General features: G+C 43.2%; 2 protein-coding genes across 7 annotated transcripts in view; one reads left to right on the top strand and one right to left on the bottom strand.

The window, feature by feature from the left end:
* LOC137344825 (uncharacterized) overlaps positions 1–16,077 on the bottom strand; it is a 43,535-nt gene extending 27,458 nt beyond the window's left edge. The window contains exons 1-3 of one of the 3 annotated variants that reach the window (XR_010968475.1): positions 15,953–16,033; positions 15,176–15,266; positions 7,985–8,926 (exon numbers count right to left, since the gene is read on the bottom strand). The gene's annotated coding sequence lies outside the window, so the exon portion shown is untranslated. Of the gene's footprint in view, positions 1–7,984; positions 8,927–15,175; positions 15,267–15,952 lie in introns of those variants that run through there. The other 2 variants (XM_068008014.1, XM_068008006.1) reach the window with 2 other exon arrangements.
* Positions 16,078–16,185: 108 nt separating this feature from the next.
* The window catches only part of dync2i1 (dynein 2 intermediate chain 1), a 94,875-nt gene continuing 90,226 nt past the window's right edge, over positions 16,186–20,834 (top strand). For all 4 annotated transcript variants that reach the window (XM_068007968.1, XM_068007984.1, XM_068007975.1 and 1 more), the window contains exon 1: positions 16,186–16,291. In XM_068007968.1, coding sequence (XP_067864069.1) covers positions 16,277–16,291 — 15 coding nt within the window. In that variant the 5' untranslated portion in view covers positions 16,186–16,276. The remainder of the gene's footprint in view (positions 16,292–20,834) is intronic.

Raw genomic sequence — 20,834 nt, 5'->3', positions numbered from 1 at the left:
ATTTTAAACACCTCTATTACATTTCCTCTTAACCTATTCTATTCTCACACAATCTCTTTGCCCCTTTTATTTCCTTGTACTTTTTGTATTCAGCTTGGTTCTCTACTGAATTATGAACCTGACATTTATTATAAGCCTCCTTTTTCAGTTCCATTTTAATATCTATTTCTTTTGTCATCCAGGGAGCTCCAGCTTTGGATGTCCCTCCTTTCCCCTCTGTGGGACTGTGTCTAGACTTTATCCGAACTATCTGCTCTTTGAAGGTCTCACATTGCTCATTTACTGTTTTACCTGCCAATCTTTGATTCCAATCCACCTGGGCCAGATCCCTTTTCAACTCACTGAAATTAGCTCTCTTCCAGTTAAGTATTTTCACATTTGATTTTTCCTTGTCCTTTTCTATAACTACTCTAAACTGGTACAGATCAGCCATGATCTATTTGAATGGTGGAACAGGCTCGAGAGGCTGAAGGGCCTACTCTTGTTCCTGTGATTCCTAAGCAAAACCTGAAGGTAGATAAGGAATTGGCTGAGAGGGGAAGCAACAGGTACTAGTTAGGGGATTGATGTTGGGCTGGAAAGATATGCTGAATGGAACGCCTCTTGGAATCAGTGCTGGAAGCCCTGCTATTTTTGATCGAAGTAAGTGACCTGGATCCAAAAACTCCATGTAGGTTTCTCAAATTTCTAGATGGTAATAATCTGAGGGAGGGGAGAGTAGAACCTGTTGAAGCAGCCAAGGAATTACAGAAGGACTTTAACAATATTTTCAAATGGACAGAACTACAGCAGATTAAATTCAATGCAGATACAAGTACAAGGTTTTATACATTTGAAAATAAATGGAGACAAGTTTACTTAATATGCAATATTGAACTAGCTAGAGGAGAAGCTGAAAGATTCTGGGAATGACAGTAGACTCAATACTGACCATGTAAAGCCATACAGAGCAGCAATCAAAAAGCAAACAGAATGCTCATCTATATTGCAAAATAGATAGATTATAGATCTGATGTTGAAGCTTTACTGTGTTTTGCTCTGGCCGCATTTTGAATACACTTTGAGTACTGTATTCAGTTCTGATCACTGAGACCCAAGAAGGGATGATCATTCATGTTGGAAGACAGCAATGAGTAAAAGGCGAGTAAAACTCAAGACTCCAACCTTGAAAGATGAATAAGAAAGCACTTTAAAGTGGTGTATATAAGATATTGAGTGGAATAGGCAAAGTTATAAATACTGAGGCTACAAGAGCAGGTCAGAGGCTGGGTATTCTGCGGCGAGTGACTCACCTCCTGACTCCCCAAAGCCTTTCCACCATCTACAAGGCACAAGTCAGGAGTGTGATGGAATACTCGCCACTTGCCTGGATGAGTGCAGCTCCAACAACACTCAAACAGCTCAACACCATCCAGGACAAAGCAGCCCGCTTGATTGGCACCTCATCCAACACCCTAAACATTCACTCCCTTCACCACCAGCGCACTGTGGCTGCAGTGTGTACCATCCACAGGATGCACTGCAGCAACTCGCCAAGGCTTCTTCGACAGCACCTCCCAAACCCGCGACCTCTACCACCTAGAAGGACAAGAGCAGCAGGTACATGGGAACAACACCACCTGCACATTCCCCTCCAAGTGACACACCATCCCGACTTGGAAATATATCGCTGTTCCTTCATCGTCGCTGGGTCAAAATCCTGGAACTCCCTTCCCAACAGCACTGTGGGAGAACCTTCGCCATACGGACTGCAGCGGTTCAAGAAGGCGGCTCACCACCACCTTCTCAAGGGCAATTAGGGATGGGCAATAAATGCTGGCCTCGCCAGCGACGCCCACATCCCACGAACAAATAAAAAAAATCATAAGCATTATTTCAGGTTAAACCGTGACCTTCGTGATCTCGGGCCAGAATATCAGCCTAAGCATTGGCTTGACCACATAGAACTGTAGGGGCCTATAAACGATTTTAGGGACCCTGGTGATTCTCACAGTCCTTGGGTCGGGGAGGGTTTTGAACCAGATGTCGAACAAATGAAATACATTATTTGGATTGTTTCTCATTATTGATAGGAAAATAAATCCATCTAATGATTAACTGTATGGCACTCAACACACCTGGATTTATTTAAATGTGTCACTAGCACAGTAAGTATGCCTTTCAACAGAATACTGTCTCCAAATTCAATTGCCTTTTCCAATTTCCTCTCTGGATGTGGGTTTGCATTCACTTTATCCGTATGGTTGAGGATTGAATCCTTATTAGGCTGAAGCGCCCTCTCGTGTCCATATCTATCTCACAGATTATTTGGAGGTGTTGCCCAGTCTTTTAATATGATCGCAAGATAGTTATTGGCGAAGAAGGCCAATCAGCCATTCTTAATTCATCCATCCAGAACAATTCTACACTCCTCTGCTGCATCTAACTGTTTCTTAAATGATTCTAGGGGTTTCACCGCCACCAGTCTGCCCAGAAGTCCATGCCACACGTTGGTCACTCTCTGCAAGAAAAAGAACCTCCTGAAATCAGTCCTAAAATGATCTTTCACTAATTTGAACTTCTGTCTCCTTGTCCTACTCCCACTTTATATTTCCTTCTGTTGTAATTGTTTTTTTTTTATTTCCATACTCATCTTTACCCTTTAAAAATGCTTCTGGTTACAACAAACTAAGGATCTGAGATGAAGTTTCCCCAGGTAAAAATATTTAAAGAATGCTGATGCACTTAATGGCTGAGGACACGGCAGGTCACTGACTTTCTCCCAGACTCTTCCAAATACAGCACACTGCCATGTCTTGTAATTTGCCACATTGGAGCATTGTTCCCATTTTTTATCTTTCCTCTCTAATTTTCTTCCCTCTCAGTCATGCCTCAGTGGGAGCACTCTCGCCTCTGAGTCAGAAGGTTGTAGAGATTTGAGCACAAAATACAGAATGACACTCCAGTACTGAGGGAGTGCTGCACTGTTGGAGGTGCTATCTTTCGGATGAGACTTTAAACAGAGGCCCCATCTTCCCTCTCAGGTGGAAAATCCCTTGGCACTATTTTGAAGAAGAGCATGAGAGGTCTACTGTTTTTCCTACATTACTACGGTGACTGCACGTCAAAAAGTACTGCATTGACTAAAGCGCTTTGGGACGTCCTGAGGTCGTGAAAGGTGCTATGTAAATACAAGCCTTTCTGTCTTCTTTCTCACTTTCTGAAAACATTGACTCACTAGCTGGGTTATGGTTCCATAGATGTGGGCACCCTCCCAAACCTTGCCCATGTGACTATTGTTCATGTGAGTCTTGGTTTGTTTTTCATCAGCTAGGTGCCTGATATACGTAGAAAGTCATCACCATGTTTAAGAGTGTTTAGTTCACACTATTGAGAAATCTAGACCTACCTGTAGGATTTGTGTTTGCCAAACAGAGAGCGAACACTCTCTCCCTGTAGAGACAAACCTCATTCAACTAAGTCCAGAGAGCTTATGTACAAGTTAGCAGAGCTAATGCCTTAGGGACTCCCAGGTGTGTGTAGGGGTACTGCTGGGGAAATGTGAAGTTATTGACTTTGGTAGGCAGAATAGAAAAACAGAATTTTTTTAAATGGTGAGAAACTATTAAATGTTGGTGTTCAGAGGGATTTGGGTGTCCCTGTACACTAAACACAGAAAGTTACTATGCAGGTACAGCAGGCAATTAGGAAGGCAATGGTATGTTGGCCTTTATTGCAAGGGGGTTGGAGTACAAGAGTAAGGAGATCTTGCTGCAATTGTATAGGGCTTTGGTGAGACCACACCTGGAGTAGTGTGTACAGTTTTGGCCTCCTTACCGAAGGAAGGATATACTTGCCTTAGAAGTGGTGCAACAAGGGTTCACTAGATTAATTCCTGGGATGAGAGAGTTGTCCTATGAGGAGAGATGGATTAGGATGGGCCTAAACTCTCTGGAGTTTAGAAGAATGAGAGGTGATCTCATTAAAATATATAAAATTCTGAGAGGGCTTGACAGGGTAGATGGTGTGAGGCTGTTTCCCTGGCTGAACAGTCTAGAACTAAGGGGCATCGTCTCAGGATAAGGGGTCGGCCATTTAGGGCTGAGATGAGGAGGAATTCTTCACTCAGAGGATTGTGAATCTTTGGAATTCTCTACCCCAGAGGGCTGTAGATGCTCAGTCGTTGAGTATATTCAAAGCTGAGATCGATAGATTTTTGGACATCAAGAGAATCAAGGGATATGGGGATCGGGTGGGAAAGTGGAGTTGAGGTCGAAGATCAGCCATGATCTTATTGAATGGTGCAGCAGGCTCGATGGGCCATATGGCCTACTCCTGCTCCTATTTCTTATGTTCTTACCCACAATTAATGCAGCCGAGTCCAAAGGGATAGGAACATAGGAACAGGAGTGGGCCATTCGGCCCCTCATGCCTGCTCCGCCATTTGATAAGATCATGGCTGATCTGTGATCTAACTCCATATACCTGCCTTTGGCCCATATCCCTTAATACCTATGGTTGCCAAAAAGCTATCTATCTCACATTTAAATTTAGCAATTGAGCTAGTATCAATTGCCGTTTGCGGAAGAGAGTTCCAAACTTCTACAACCCTTTGTGTGTAGAAATGTTTTCTAATCTCGCTCCTGAAAGGTCTGGCTCTAATTTTTAGACTGTGCCCCCTACTCCTAAAATCCCCAACCAGCGGAAATAGTTTCTCTCTATCCACCCTATCTGTTCCCCTTAATATCTTATAAACTTTGATCAGATCACCCCTTAACCTTCGAAACTCTAGAGAATACAACCCCAATTTCTGTAGTCTCTCCTCGTAACTTAACCCTTGAAGTCCGGGTATCATTCTAGTAAACCTATGCTGCACTCCCTCCAAGGCCAATATGTCCTTCCGAAGGTGCGGTGCCCAGAACTGCTCACAGTACTCCAGGTGCGGTCTAACCAGGGTTTTGTATAGCTGCAGCATAACTTCTGTCCCCTTGTACTCTAGTCCTCCAGATATAAAGGCCAGCATTCCATTTGCCTTCTTGATGACAATCTCTCTGTATGGTTCTTCAGGAAATGAGTTTGGGTGGTTCCTTAACTTAGTTCCTAGTAGACATGAGTCCAAGCGTGGAGCTGCCCTTCAATTGACCCACATTGGCACTAAATTGTTAGTTGCAAGGATGGCTGATGTGTGAGACAGGTAGACCGGTGGAACGGGTGCTTTTACATAAGAGCATAAGAAGTAGGAACATTGACGACCATTGAAATTCATCAAAAATTAGTTACTTTATGGCAACACTATTGACTAAAACGCTTTTTTTATAATTGTAAAGTTAGTAATTATTTGTTTTTCCGTACAATTATTTATGTAAAAGTAGACTTTCATGACAAAATGCCTTATTGTTTTCTTTGCCCAATATAAAAGCTCAAACTGAAAGCAGACCCTTAGATTATTCCTTGTTTATCACGGCATATTTCTGTACAGTTCTTAAACAAACTGATTTGGAACCTAAGTTTTGAAGCCAGACTTAAGGAGTCCCCCCAGGACCTATGGCAAAATGAGACAGTGCACACAAAGCATTGAAATGTTATGAAAAGTTGATGTTGTTTTTATATCTTCTCACTCTTCCCTTGGAGAATAGTATGAATCAGTGGAAGGATTTACAGGCCGATTAGTAGTCTGACAGGCCGCAACCTGAACACTCCTTCCATGGCCATGGCCATAACCATCTTTCTATCAGCCTGTACAGCGGGAGGATTTTATGGGCTCTCACAACCCATATGATGAGGAAGGGGACACCTACACCCACCGGACACAAGTATCCCACTGGATGACAACCTAGAATTCGGAGCTGGAGCTCCGGCCTCCACTCACCAGGACTGTCTGGAACGGGGTTCAAACCCTGCGATTTCTGACTCAGGCGGGAATGCTCCCACTAAGCCAGCGACTCGCTCGATATGATAAGTAATTATGGGTGACAGTGTTACAGACATCCCTTATGACCATATGATCTTGTCCATTCACACCATCTTGATTATCTGCTGCCATTCATCTGCCAATATATCCCGCCGACAGGCTGCCTGTCGTCATGCATAGAGTTGTGAAGGACTGAACAAGCACCAAATATCAACGGAGTGCATTTTAATTTTAGGTGCCAAACATTCTCTGTGAATATTTTTTTGTTTAGGAATATATAAAAATATTTGAATTAAATGGTTGCATAAACCCACTTGTACACCTCTCTTTGTGATGAACCCTAATATTTTGTATTGGTGCCACTCAGACAAGGGATAAAGCACATGGTTTGCCTATTGCAGCGTTACCTTTTGTCGATGGACTAACTCAATGTTGCATCTGTCTGAAGGAAATAAAATATATTCCATCCAGATAAAATGAATCTATTAGGATTAAACGTAATCCCGATGTAAGGCTGATGAGTCATTTTGTTTCTGTCAAGGCTCTGCTCCCAGTAGGTCAATCGATAAATACACTGTGCAGTGTCGAACTGAACATTGCGGACCAGGAAGATCCCAGGTTCATTCTCCGGTCTGTGCTGATTTGGAGAATCTTAGCCTACACATCAGTTGGCTTAGATGCTCCTGGAGAAGGATGGGGGGAAATGAGGCAGGATTTCCTGTCCTGATTGCTATCCAATAACTCCTGCAGATTGTGGATTTGGAGTGAGGACAAGAGTGAATTCAGTGTTGATGCTCCCAACATTCTAATTTTGATTTAAATACAGCTGCTTGTACTGGGAACATGCAAAGCTATTAAAAATACAGTGTCTATTTCCATGACAAATGTCCTAGTTGGTAAATGCTTTATGCAATGTGTCACTAGGCCATACAGACCAGGAAAGTGCCAGGTGTAATCCCATGTCTGTGGTGAGTTACCTGATTTCTGTGGTGGGGGGGGGGGGGGGTGGAGGGTGGTGGGGGGAGGGGACAACAATTGGCATCAGCAGTCATAGTATCATAGTAGTAGTATCATAGATACAGCATAGAAGGAGGCCATTTGGCTCATCGTGCCTGTGCCGGCTCTTAGGTGAGCTATCCAATTAGTCCCACATCCCTGCTCTTTCCCCATAGCCCTGTAAATTTTTCCCTTCAAGTATTTATCCAATTCCCTTTTGAAAGTTACTATTGAATCTGTTTCCACCACCCTTTCAGGCAGTGCATTCCAGATCATAACAACTCGCTATGTAAAAAGATGCTTCCTCATGTCGCTTTTGTTTCTTTTGCCAATCACCTTAAATCTGTGTCCTCTGGTTACCGACCTTTCTGTCATTGGAAACAGTTTTTCCTTATTTACTCTATCAAACCCGTTCATGATTTTGAACACCTCAAATCTCTTAACCCTCTCTGCTCTAAGGAGAACAACCCCAGCTTCTTCGGTCTCTCCAGAGGACACAGATTTAAGGTGATTGGCAAAAGAAACAAATGCGACATGAGGAAGCATCTTTTTACGCAGCGAGTTGTTATGATCTGGAATGCACTGCCTGAAAGGGTGGTGGAAACAGATTCAATAGTAACTTTCAAAAGGGAATTGGATAAATACTTGGTACCATTCTAGTAAATCTCTTCTGCACCCTCTCTAAGGCCTTGACATCCTTCCTGGATTAGTGAAGGGGGAAAAAAATGATTAGTATTCCTGCTCCTAAACATTATCGAGTAACCCCTGCCATCCACCTACTGAAATGTGCATGTGCGCATGCTGGATATGGAGAGGGTTGGACTTAGCTGCTGTGCCTTTCACAGTTGAATAGCCAGCCAACACTCATTATCGAAGTTCACACATGAAGAATGGCCACTTCGGTGAGACACCAGAGTGCCATTAGCTGTGTTCAAGAGGAGAAGATTAAGAGGAAGTCTGTAAAGAAATGAAGAAGGAAAAAAATGGAGATCCTGAAGCTAAAATAACATTTAAAACAAAAGTAAAATTTCCAAGATTAATATTTAATTACAAAGAAACTATTTTTGCAAAGAAAATGTGAAATATTTGTGGAACAGGAACTATTCTAATTACAGCACATGAAAACATAGAACAAAATGTTAAGTACAGTGATAAAGAAAAACAAAATTGCATTTACTTTAAAAAGAGGAAATGAAAAACTCTTATCTAAAACATAACAGTGGCATTCACTCAAGCTAAATTAATTTTGTTGTGAGCAATATGTCAAGTTGGTATCTAATCAAATGCTAAGGGCCTGTTTATGATTAGGACCTGAACTATATCATTATAGTACGGAAGTAAAACATGAACCATATAATTCCAGGCATCCTTAAACGAGCTCCATGGTATAAGTGCAACCGAATTTACCTTTCTTTTTTTGACTAATTTGCCAATATTCTGCTTTTCTCTCCTGAAAGTGTTGTTTTGTGCTAGGGTACGTTTCACGTGCATCAGCGGCCCTCCAGAACCTCAGCCCAAAGTTAATTCTTTCTGTATAAGCCTGTTCAGTGAGCGTCGTCAGGATACTTGAGGCCAATTATATCACCTCCGTGTGACCATGTGAGTGCATCACAGCCCGGCCCAATTCTATCCTTACCCAATGTTCAAGTACATTTTAGTAAGGATCACTGAAGCTAAACCATATAGACCAGGGAGGTCTGAGTTGAATTTACTGATCTTATTCAGGGCAGAAATAGAGGTGATATAATTGGCCTCAGAGACTCTGGGAGGGGGAAGGGAAAACTCGTAGGTCCCTATGCTTGATTGCTATTACGGACTCCACTGGAAGTGTGCATGGTTGTTAGGTTGAAAGCACAGGGTCAGTCTCGGCCGTGATGTCCCTCGTTGTCCAATATCCTGCCAACACTCACTTCCTGAACTCCCAAGTGAAGAATGGCCACTTAGGCAAGATACTGGAGGTTGAAGGCTGCAAAATGGGTTTCCCTTTGGAAATCCCATTTTACATGATATACATGTTGGAGGAAGAGAAGCAGCAGCAGCCTGTAAAAGAAGGCAGATTAATAAGGCAGCAGCAGAAGAGAGCCAGACCATCCCAGTGGTACAGATTTACAGGGTGCTTCAACCCAGGTGTACTTTCCAAGATGTCTCACATAAGCGACGTCTGAGCAGAATCTCGGGGATGGCAACCTGAAGGCCGCCAGCCCTGAGCATCCATTGAGTACCTGTGAGAAAAGGTAGCATTTATCTTTTTAGGCCTTCATTATCTTGCTGCCTGCCCCTCTCAGATTCTCTGATCTGAGGGAAACCAAGCACAAGATTTACTGGCAACTGCTTTGGGCAACCTTCCAAACGAGCACATTAGGAACATAGGAACAGGAGTAGGCCATTCAGCCCCTCGTGCCTGCTCCGCCATTTGATAAGATCATGGCTGATCTGTGATCTAGCTCCATATACCCGCCTTTGGCCCATATCCCTTAATACCTATGGTTGCCAAAAAGCTATCTATCTCAGATTTAAATTTAGCAATTGAGCTTGTATCAATTGCTGTTTGCGGAAGAGAGTTCCAAACTTCTACCACCCTTGGTGTGTAGAAATGTTTTCTAATCTCACTCCTGAAAGGTCTGGCTTAATTTTTAGACTGTGCCCCCTACTCCTAGAATCCCCAACCAGCGGAAATAGTTTCTCTCTATCCACCCTATCTGTTCCCCTTAATATCTTATAAACTTTGATCAAATCACCCCTTAACCTTCTAAACTCTAGAGAATACAACCCCAATTTGTGTAATCTCTCCTCGTAACTTAATCCTTGAAGTCCGGGTATCATTCTAATAAACCTACGCTGCACTCCTTTCAAGGCCAATATGTCCTTCCGAAGGTGCGGTGCCCAGGACTGCTCACAGTACTCCAGGTGTGGTCTAACCAGGGTTTTGTGTAGCTGCAGCATAAATTCTGCCCCCTTGTACTCTAGTCCTCTAGATATAAAGGCCAGCATTCCATTAGCCTTATTGATTATTTTCTGCACTTGTTCATGACACTTCAATGATCTATGTACCTGAACCCCTAAGTCCCTTTGGACATCCACTGTTTTTAACTTTTTACCATTTAGAAAGTACCCTGTTCTATCCTTTTTTGATCCAAAGTGGATGACCTCACATTTGTCTACATTGAATTCCATCTGCCACAGTTTTGCCCATTCACCTAATCTATCAATGTCCCTTTGTAATTTTATGTTTTCATCCACACTGCTTACAATGCCACCAATCTTTGTGTCATCGGCAAACTTAGATATGAGACTTTCTATGCCTTCATCTAAGTCGTTAATAAATATTGTGAATAATTGAGGCCCCAAGACAGATCCCTGCGGGACTCCACTAGTCACATCCTGCCAATGTGAATACTTACCGCCATTGTGAGAGGAAAATGAGGTGGGAGGCACCGTTAGGCCACTCCTCTTCATTTCACTATTATAATGCCTGCGTCTGTTGTAAGTGCATGCACTCTGCCTCCACTCTCCATCAAGGGGGCAGAGACACATGACTGTCCCTCAAGTGTATAGGAGAGGAATATTGGGGCCAAAATTTTTAATGGTAATGTAATTCTGAAACACATTAGGTTGGATTTTCATCTGGGAATCTCCCAGTTTTTTGGGCAGTCCCAGAGCAGTTTTCGAAGGAAAAAGGAATTGGGGAGGCCTACTGCTAATTCCCTGTCCCTAGAACTGATCGCTGGACAAACAGGGGACTCTCGGGGGGGAGGAGCTAAATACGATTAAAATCACTCAGGAGATGGTACTCAGTAAAATAATGGGACTCAAGGCGGATAAATCCCCTGGACCTGATGGCTTCCATCCTAGGGTCTTGAGGGAAGTGGCAGTAGGGATTGTGGATGCTTTGGTGATAGTTTTCCAAAATTCCCTGGACTCAGGAGAGGTCCCGGCAGATTGGAAAACTGCTAATGTAACACCGTTATTTAAAAAGGGTAGTAGGCAGAAGGCTGGAAATTATAGGCCAGTTAGCTTAACATCTGTGGTGGGTAAAATTTTGGAGTCTATTATTAAGGAGACAGTAACGGAACATTTAGATAAGCATAATTTAATAGGACAAAGTCAGCATGGCTTCATGAAGGGGAAGTCATGTCTGACAAATTTGCTTGAGTTCTTCGAGGATATAACGTATAGGGTGGATAAAGGGGAACCAGTGGACGTAGTGTATTTAGACTTCCAGAAGGCATTCGACAAGGTGCCACATGAAAGATTATTACTTAAGATAAAAAATCACGGGATTGGGGGTAATATTCTGGCATGGGTGGAGGATTGGTTATCAAACAGGAAGCAGAGAGTTGGGATAAATGGTTCATTTTCGGACTGGCAACCAGTAACCAGTGGTGTTCCACAGGGGTCGGTGCTGGGTCCCCAACTCTTTACAATCTATATTAACGATTTGGAGGAGGGGACCGAGTGCAACATATCAAAATTTGCAGATGATACAAAGATGGGAGGGAAAGTAGAGAGTGAGGAGGACATAAAAAACCTGCAAGGGGATATAGACAGGCTGGGTGAGTGGGCGGAGATTTGGCAGATGCAATATAATATTGGAAAATGTGAGGTTATGCACTTTGGCAGGAAAAATCAGAGAGCAAGTTATTTTCTTAATGGCGAGAGACTGGAAAGTACTGCAGTACAAAGGGATCTGGGGGTCCTAGTGCAAGAAAATCAAAAAGTTGGTATGCAGGTGCAGCAGGTGATCAAGAAAGCCAACGGAATGTTGGCTTTTATTGCTAGGGGGATAGAATATAAAAACAGGGAGGTATTGCTGCAGTTATATAAGGTATTGGTGAGACCGCACCTGGAATACTGCATACAGTTTTGGTCTCCATACTTAAGAAAAGACATACTTGCTCTCGAGGCAGTACAAAGAAGGTTCACTCGGTTAATCCCGGGGATGAGGGGGCGCACATATGAGGAGAGGTTGAGTAGATTGGGACTCTACTCATTGGAGTTCAGAAGAATGAGAGGCGATCTTATTGAAACATATAAGATTGTGAGGGGTCTTGATCGGGTGGATGCAGTAAGGATGTTCCCAAAGATGGGTGAAACTAGAACTAGGGGGCATAATCTTAGAATAAGGGGCTGCTCTTTCAAAACTGAGATGAGGAGAAACTTCTTCACTCAGAGGGTGGTAGGTCTGTGGAATATGCTGCCCCAGGAAGCTGTGGAAGCTACATCATTAGATAAATTTAAAACAGAAATAGACAGTTTCCTCGAAGTAAAGGGAATTAGGGGTTATGGGGAGCGGGCAGGAAATTGGACATGAAGCTGAGTTCGGATCGGTCAATGCCCTGTGGGTGGCGGAGAGGGCCCAGGGGCTATGTGGCCGGGTCCTGCTCCGACTTCTTGTGTTCTTTAGATTTGTGGTTGGGATCAGATCAGCCATGATCTTATTAAATGGCGGAGCAGGCTCGAGGGGCCGATTGGCCTACTCCTGCTCCAATTTCTTATGTTCTTATGTTCTTATGTTCTTATGTTCTTACCTCCCCACCAAACGCACAGTCATTGATGTCGGTTGCCTGCCTGGTGCCTGTCCCACCATACAGATTGGCAGCTGGAGCTGATGAGTGCTCAACCTTGAGTGCTTGGCTGTAATATGTGAGCCACTGGCTCATATTCTTAGCACTCACTGAGGGCTGGGATTGTTCCCATGGACTGGAAAGAACCCTGTGTGGTGTCTATATGTAAAAAGGGTAATAAGTTAGAACCAGAAAACAATGGGCCCATTAGTTTCACTTCAGTTACGGTCAAGTTGCTAGAAGGGATTACTAGAGATGCGTTATATGATAATCTTGAAAGACCAAAGACTTGGTTTCTGGAAAAGGAGGTCCTGTCACGTCAATCTGATTGACATTTTTTGAGGAGGTTACAAAGTTGGCCGACAGGGAAAGGCCGGTTGATATTATATTTCTAGACTTTCAAAAAGCCTTTGATAAACTTCTGCATAAATGGCTTCTAAACGAGGTTGTATCTTGTGGATTGGCAGGCAGGTACTGTGGCTGGATGCATTTGCGTAGATAGAAAGTAGTTATTAATGTTAGCAGCTTTGCTAGGAGCCAGGCACTAGTAGAGTGCCGCAGGGGTTAGATTTAGTGCTGTTGCTCTTCATCATCTTTATTAACGATCAAGATGAAGGCATCGATCTGCAAGTTTGTGGATGACACAAGGATATGTGCCGGTATAAGGACCTTAGGTTGCAGGCGGACCTAGACACAATGGAGCCGTGTCTATCGGACAAGTATAGCATTGTGCATTTGGCAGGAGTAATTCCAAGCATACAAGGTTACCCACTCAAAGCTGCTAAATGGAAGAAGGACCTGGGGTTGTGGTTCATGAAGATTGATGACCAGTGTCACAAGGCTGTTGCGAAAGTGAATAGCGTGTTAGGACGGATAGCTAAGACAATTAAACATAAAACTATTCCTTTCCTTGTACAAGGCCTTGGGCTGGCCACATCTAAAATACTATGTTCCATTTTGGTCCTCTCACATAATGGGGATATAAAGACTCTGGAAAAGGTTCAGGGGTGGGCCATTCGATCAATACCTAGTTTAAGGGCCAATGGTTATCAGGCGTTCTATTTTGGAAAAGCATAGACTTCAAGGAGTTCTTATTGAGGCCTTTAAAATGATGAAGGGATTAGATTCTGTCAATGTGGATAGGGTACTTGAGCTAGAAAGGCAGAGGAGGATTAGGTAGCTTCAGTACAAGTTAAAAAAAGCATAGCGTTAGTTTAGATGCTAGGAAATACTTCTTTTTGGAAGTAGTTGCTTATAGGTGCGATGAATGTGGATTCAGTGCAGGCATTCGAAAGCGAGCTGGACAAGTTCCTGCAGGTGGAAGATGTCTCAATTGATAGAAAGTAGGTCTTTTCTCTAAATTACCAGTTAGGAGACACTGGGTTGCCCCAGTGTCATCAACCCAAATAAACTAACAAAAGAGCCCCCTTTTTAAAGGGGCACAACTAATAAACACCCAAATCATATAAAAGCAAAACAAAACTTATCAAATTAAATAATAATATTATTTGCAGTATCGACTAGACACTCATAAGAACATAAGAAATAGGAGCAGGAGTAGGCCATCCGGCCCCTCGAGCCTGCTCTGCCATTCAACAAGATCAACCTCAACGCCATTTTCCTGCACCATCCCCATATCCCTTGATACTTTAAAATTGAGAAATCTATCAATCTCTGTTTTGAATGTACTCAATGACTGAGCCTCCACAGCCCTATGGGGTAGAGAATTCCAAAGATTCACCACCCTCTGAGTGAAGAAATTTCTCCTCATCTCAGTCCCAAATGCCCTACCCCTTATTCTGAGACTGTGACCCCTGGTTCGAGACTCCCCAGCCAGGGGAAACAGCCTCCTTGCATCTACCTTGTTGAGCCCTGTAAGAATTTTATATGTTTCAATGAGATCATCTCTCATTCTTCTAAACTCTAGAGAATACAGGCCTAGTCTACTCAATCTCTCCTCATACGACAATCCTGCCATCCCAGGAATCAGTCTGGTGAACCTTTGTTGCACTTTCTCTATGGCAAGTATATCCTTTCTTAAGGAGACCAAAATTGTACACAATACTCCAGGTGTAGTCTCACCAGGGCCCTATATAATTGCAGTAAGACATCTTTACGCCTGTACTCAAATCCTCTTGTAAAAAGGCCAACATACCATTTGCCTTCCTAACTGCTTGCTGCATCTGCATGTTAGCTTTCTGTGACTCATGTACAAGGACACCCAGGTCCATTTAAACATCAACATTTCCCAATCCCTCACCATTTAAAAAACTCTGCATTTGTTTTTCCTACCAAAGTGGATAACTTCAAATTTTTCCACATTATATTCCATCTGCCAAGTTCTTGCCAACTCACTTAGCCTGTCTATATCCCCTTGCATCCTCTTTGCACCCTCCTCACAACTCACATCAACCTTGTGTTGTATCATCAACAAACTTGGAAATATTACATTTGGTTCCCTCATCCAAATCATTGATATAGATTGTGAATAGCTGGGGCCCATGCACTGATCCCTGCGTTCCCCCATTAGTCACAGTCTGCCAACCTGAAAAAGTCCCGTTTATTCCTACTCTCTGTTTCCTGTCTGTTAACCAATTCTCAATCCATGCCAGTATATTACCCCCAATCCCATGTGCTCTAACTTTGTTCATCGACCTCCTGTGTGGGACCTTATTGAAAGCCTGTCCTTGCAGTGCCCACCGGTCGCGGAAAGCCTCAAGCATACCTTCTCCAGGGCCACCCGGGCGCGGACAAAGCCGCAGAAGAGAGGCAGGCAGCCGGAGCGACTACCCCCATGGGCCGCGTCCAACCTGGACCTGTGGTTAGAAATGTAGGTGAGTTATTGGGGGCAAGTGATATCCTAATTCTTTCAATTGTAATTATGTAAAATACTGAATGAGGATACCAATGTGGTGTTTTCAAGGGGTGCCACCACCTGATTGTCATGAGTTCAAATCCCAAACTCTCCTGTGGTTCAAATTAATCTCATCAACACAGTATCACTAATGCTTATCCAAGCTGCTGATTAGCGATGCATAGCGTTGAAGCACTTGGGAGATGAGGGAGAGGTTAGATCTTACAACTGTACTGACTGGCTGAAGTCATTCTGTTCCATTTATAGTGATTCTGGACACCTGTTCACTATAATCAGAAATAAACAAAACTAAAAACAGACCTAATATGTTCAGTAGCAATTCAGCAGCACTTAGGTCAATATTTTTACCCCACAAACTGTGCATTATATAAAATGTGCATGTTTACACCTGCAGGTTATATATTGTGTATAATATATATGCTTCCATCCACAGGATAGTTATTGTACATCATGTGCATTTTTTACACTCTCGGGTTAGTTACTGTAAATAATATGTTTCTATCTGCAGGTTATGTACTGTATTTAATGTGTACTTCAGTGGGTTAGTTATTGTATATAACGTGTATGTTTACATTCGCAGATTATATATATATATATAGTGCATAACGAGAACTTTTACTGCCTTACTTTGATTACTGGATTCAATGCATAGATTCGCAATAACAGCTCAATATGAAGACACTCACTCAATTTAACAACAAATCCCCCACAGACCGATGAGACTGCGCACGCTCAGCACTGCTGACGTCCCACTGATCGGGGACCACTCGGATGTTCCGCGGGCGGGCGGGCGGGGGGGGGGAGGAACGTGTGACGTAGTTGCCATGGTTTCTAACCCCGTCTGACGCATGCGTTGTTTCTGAAGTTTACCTGAACCATAGCAAGATGGTGGCTTCCTGGTAACTAGGGACCTATGAGAACGCCATAGTAACGCCGGCCGCGGCTCGCACTATGAAGTCGAGCAAGGTAACACAAAAAAAAAATGTAAAAAGAAAAACCCGCCATTGAGTTTAAATGTAAGCAGCGGGTGTTGGAGCTGTTGGAGAGCGGCGGGCTGAGGGACAGGCGGTGAAACAGGCCAGAAACAAACGCACTTCTCACTCATCGGGGTTTTGGAGGTGTCGCCGGCTCGGGTCCAATCTCACTCGCCCAGTAAATACATCAATAAATAATTGTAAACAATTTTACAACACCAAGTTATAGTCCAGCAATTTTATTTTAAATTCACAAGCTTTCGGAGACTTCCTCCTTCCTCAGGTAAATGTTGTAAAATTGTTTACAATTGTCAACCCCAGTCCATCACCGGCATCTCCACATCATCAATAAATAAATCAGCAGCAGCCGCTGAGCGCCGAATTGGAGGACGCGTCTAGAGGGGGGTGATGATGTTCGAGGGAGAAAGAGTGAGACACGAAGCACAAACCCGCGCGGCGCTCAGCGATTAATTGATTGATGTATTTGCTGGGAGAGTGAGATTAGGTCGGAGCCGGTGACATTTCTAAAACCCCGATGAGTGAGAAGTGGCGGACGGGTCTAGCAACCACGGCGTTATCAATAGCGGTTTCTGTTACTGACTAGCGCGTTGCCAATAATTAAAAACAGAAATAGACAGTTTCCTAGAAGTAAAGGGAATTAGGGGTTACCGCGAGCGGACATGATTTTAGATTTGAGGTTAGGATCAGATCAGCCATGATCTCATTGAATGGCGGAGCAGGCTCGAGGGGCCGATTGGCCTACTCCTGCTCCTATTTCTTATGTTCTCACTCAAAACCCTAACTCTAACCGCAACCTCTAACCATAAATCTCCCTAGAATGAAACCAGCCCGAAGATCTCGACTTCGCAAACTGACCACAGGGACTTCGGGCCGACAGTGGCCGAGATAATGCTTTTTATTTCCGTATCGATCTCACTTGGTTTCTGCCAATAGATCCTCTTGACTTTACCAGGCAAAGAGCAGTTAAACCGCCCCCTTCCCCCCATCACGTCCGTCCCCATGATGGATGTTACAGGGATTAGCTGCGATCTCCCTTTTCCCAGGATGAAGGGCATAAATAACAGCGGAGCCATCCATCCCACAAATGGAGGTCAGAAAGAATTATATAGCCCATTGGAAAGGGGAATGTAAGGGACACCAGTGTTCTTTGGGATAGAGTGAGCAGGGAACCGTAGATATCTTAAAAGCAAGTTCATAGAGAATCCTGGCTTTGGAGGGTATACAAAAAAGGTTACCAAACTGGTGGAAAGTTGACAAATGGAATTGCACCCTTGTGCAATGAGGAAAGAGTACAGCTACAAGGGATGTTTATATTGGCGGGGGGAGGGTGTGAGTGTCTTGAGGTATTTGTTATCTTAAAGGGATGGGCAATAAATGCTGGCCATGCCAGCGACAACCACATCCCATGAACGAATAAAAACAAAATTGGATCCCAGAGAGATGCTCATTGTTAACGAGCCTCAGGAGAAGCAAATATGGATTCAAGCTTAGATGATAAAAGGTGAATAGGTAGATAAAATGTAGCTTCTTCGTGCAAAGGCTGGTCAATATATGAAATTACCTACTGACGGAGGGGAGAGGAGGGGTGGGGTGTTAGTGGAAACGGAGTGTTACAAACTTCAAGAGGGTGATGGATAAACTTTTGTCAGATATGGCCATTGACTGGTGTAAAATATAAAGTCATAGAGCATGATCAGGGTAGATTCATCAGAATGATCCTAGGGATGAGAAACTATATTTATGTGGAGAAACTTGAGATCCCGGAACTACTTCTATTGGAACAGAGAAGGTTAAGAACAGATTTAATTGAAGTTGTTAAAATTATGAAGAGTCTTGATGGTGAATGGGTAAAGACAATGTCCTCTGGTTGGGGAGTCAGTGACGAGGGGTCATCGATTTCAAATTGTCATGAAGAGAGCGAGGAGAGGTTAGAAGAGATTTCTTTACACAGAGGGTTGTTAGAGCGTGGAATGCTTTGCCACAGTGAATAGTTGAATCAGAGACAATTGCTTCTTTTAAAGGAAAATTGGATAAATATTTTTAAGTAGGGAAGGATACTTGGCTATGGGGATAGAGTTGGGATTAGAAGATGTTTTGTATTGCTTTAGTAAAGAGCTGGCACAGACATGATGGTCTGAATGGCCTCCTTCTGTGCTGCGAATGTCTATGGTCCTGCAAAATGGGGTATGAAGTCTTTGACCTTTGGGATTGGTGTGATGGATGGATACGGCTGTTTCTCATCCTGCATAGTTCTATATTACTAAAGACAGTTAAGTACATCTAGTGATATGCTATGGGCAACCATCAATTCCGGAGCTTGCTGAATTGTCTCAGGGAGTTGGGATGGCATTTTCAGGAGTTTTTCCTGAAATTAGCCAGGTTTTTTTCCAGGTTTTTTTGCTCATCCTAGGAGTTAGAGTCACTAGCGATTTGGGGAAGATGATGCATGAGGTTGTCAAATGGATGTGTTGAGCATTGAAGGGCCTGATGGCCTTTTTTTGCTATCTTCTCATACGTTCATGACATTAGAGATGGGATGCATTCATTTTTAGTCTAATGAGTGCTGGATACATGAGTGTTCAGAGCAGTACTACCCTGAAATGGGGAGGAGCGAGACGAGACATTGCATGCAGGAATATTTTCTTAAAATTGGAACTTCGTTCAAGAAATGCAGAGATGCAAAATTTTAAAAATTAAGTAATTAAAAAAAATCTTGCAGTTAGTTAGAGGAAAGTATAGTGTGCACCTAGGTATGAAAGAAGCTGTTGTAGAGAGAAATGATTTATGACAGATAACACTAAGTACACACAGTATTAAACATTAACCAAAAGCAGAACAGTATTCTTATCATTATTGCTTACCACACGTGGAGGCACATCCATTTTGGTGATTTGTTCTTCTGTTTAGTTTATTGAAGCATTGGTTGATTGAGTTGCCTTAGCAATAAAGGAGAACATTGCTGGTGTAATGAAACATGTTATTTATCTTTTTGGATTCAATTGCAGTGCCATTCATTCTCCTTGATGACAGATTACTTATGGAATGTGGTAATAGACAATCTCTGCAGTATGCTCTTCATTTGCAAAGGGAACTCGATTTTATATAGTGCCTTTTAATGTAGACAAATGTCCCAAAGCAATTACAGAGATGTGATGTAAAAATGGATACTCAGGCAAAGAAGGAGGTCTTAATAGGGGTGACCAAAAGCATGGTCAAAGAGGTAGTTTTTAAGGAGAGCCTTAAAGGAGGAGAGCGTGGTAGAGAGGTTTGGGGGGAAATCCAGAGAGCAGTTGAAGACATGGCTGCCAACATTGGGGTGAGGGGAGGGATGGGCAAGAGGTTAGAGTGTGAAGAATGCAGAGTTCGGGGGAGGGTTGTAGGGCTGGTAGAAATTAGAGAGAGATGGTGGGGTGAGACTTTGAAAAGATTAAAACAGAAGAATGAAAATTTTTGGGGCGTTGAGGATCGGGAGCCAACATAGGTCAGCAAGGATACGGGTTTGAGTGAGTGGGTTTGGTGTAGGATAAGATACAGGCAGCAGAGTTTTGAATGAGCTGAAGTTTACAGAGGGTGGAGAATGGAATAGTTGAACTTGGAGGTGACAAAGGCATGGATGAGGATTTCACTGGAAGATGGAGGTAGGGGCAGAAGCAGGCGAGGTGAAGGAGATGGAAGTAGGTGGTCTTTGTGATGGAGAAGATATAGTGTCAGAAGCTCAGCTTTGGGTTGAATAGGTTGCCGAGGTTGCAGAGAGTTTGGTTTAGCTTGAGACAGTGGCTGGGCTGGGGTGGTGGTGGGGGGGATGGAATCAATGGCAAGGATATGGAGTATGTGGCGGAGGCTGCAGCCAATGGTTTCAATCATACCAATGTTTAGCTGGAGGAAATTGCATCTCATTCAAGACTGGATGTTGGACAGTCTGAGAACACAGAGGTGGTGGAGGGGCAAGACAGGTACTGAAGAGATAGAGTTGGGTGTTGTCAGTGTACATGTGGGAGCTGACCCCATACCTGCAGGAAAAGTGCAGAGTCAAAAAGGGAAACCATTGCTAGAGATGCTTTGGTTACGATCAGGTAGGTATGAGTGGAATGTAGGGAAAGCAGTCCCACCAAGCTGGAGAGTGAAAGAGAGGTGTTGGAGGAGGATGGTGTGCTTGACTGCGTCAAAGACTGCATGGAGGACAAGGAGGGGTAACGCACCACGGTCACAGAGAAAGGGGGTTTTAAGTGCTTTAAAAAAAAAATCTCTCAATTTGACTGCGACATCCTCAACTCGCAGCCTCAATTTCATTTTAACTAGTGCATTAGGTTACCAACAATCTATTTGTTGGACCCTATGTGGAATACCAGTTTGTTCAAACATATTTTGTTAATGTGAAAAATGTTTTTTTTTGGTGACTGTAGAAAATGATTGAATTGGCACATACATGGTCCACAATTTCATATATTGGTATCTGGTTGTTCTTTGGAATAGCAATCTGTGAATCTTCTGAAACAAATTGAGTGTTGTGACTG

Source organism: Heptranchias perlo, chromosome 2 (genome assembly GCF_035084215.1).
Source record: "Heptranchias perlo isolate sHepPer1 chromosome 2, sHepPer1.hap1, whole genome shotgun sequence".
NCBI classification, from domain to species: domain Eukaryota; kingdom Metazoa; phylum Chordata; class Chondrichthyes; order Hexanchiformes; family Hexanchidae; genus Heptranchias; species Heptranchias perlo.
Note: the sequence above shows the minus strand (reverse complement) of the source record. Positions and strands in the feature narration are given on the sequence as shown.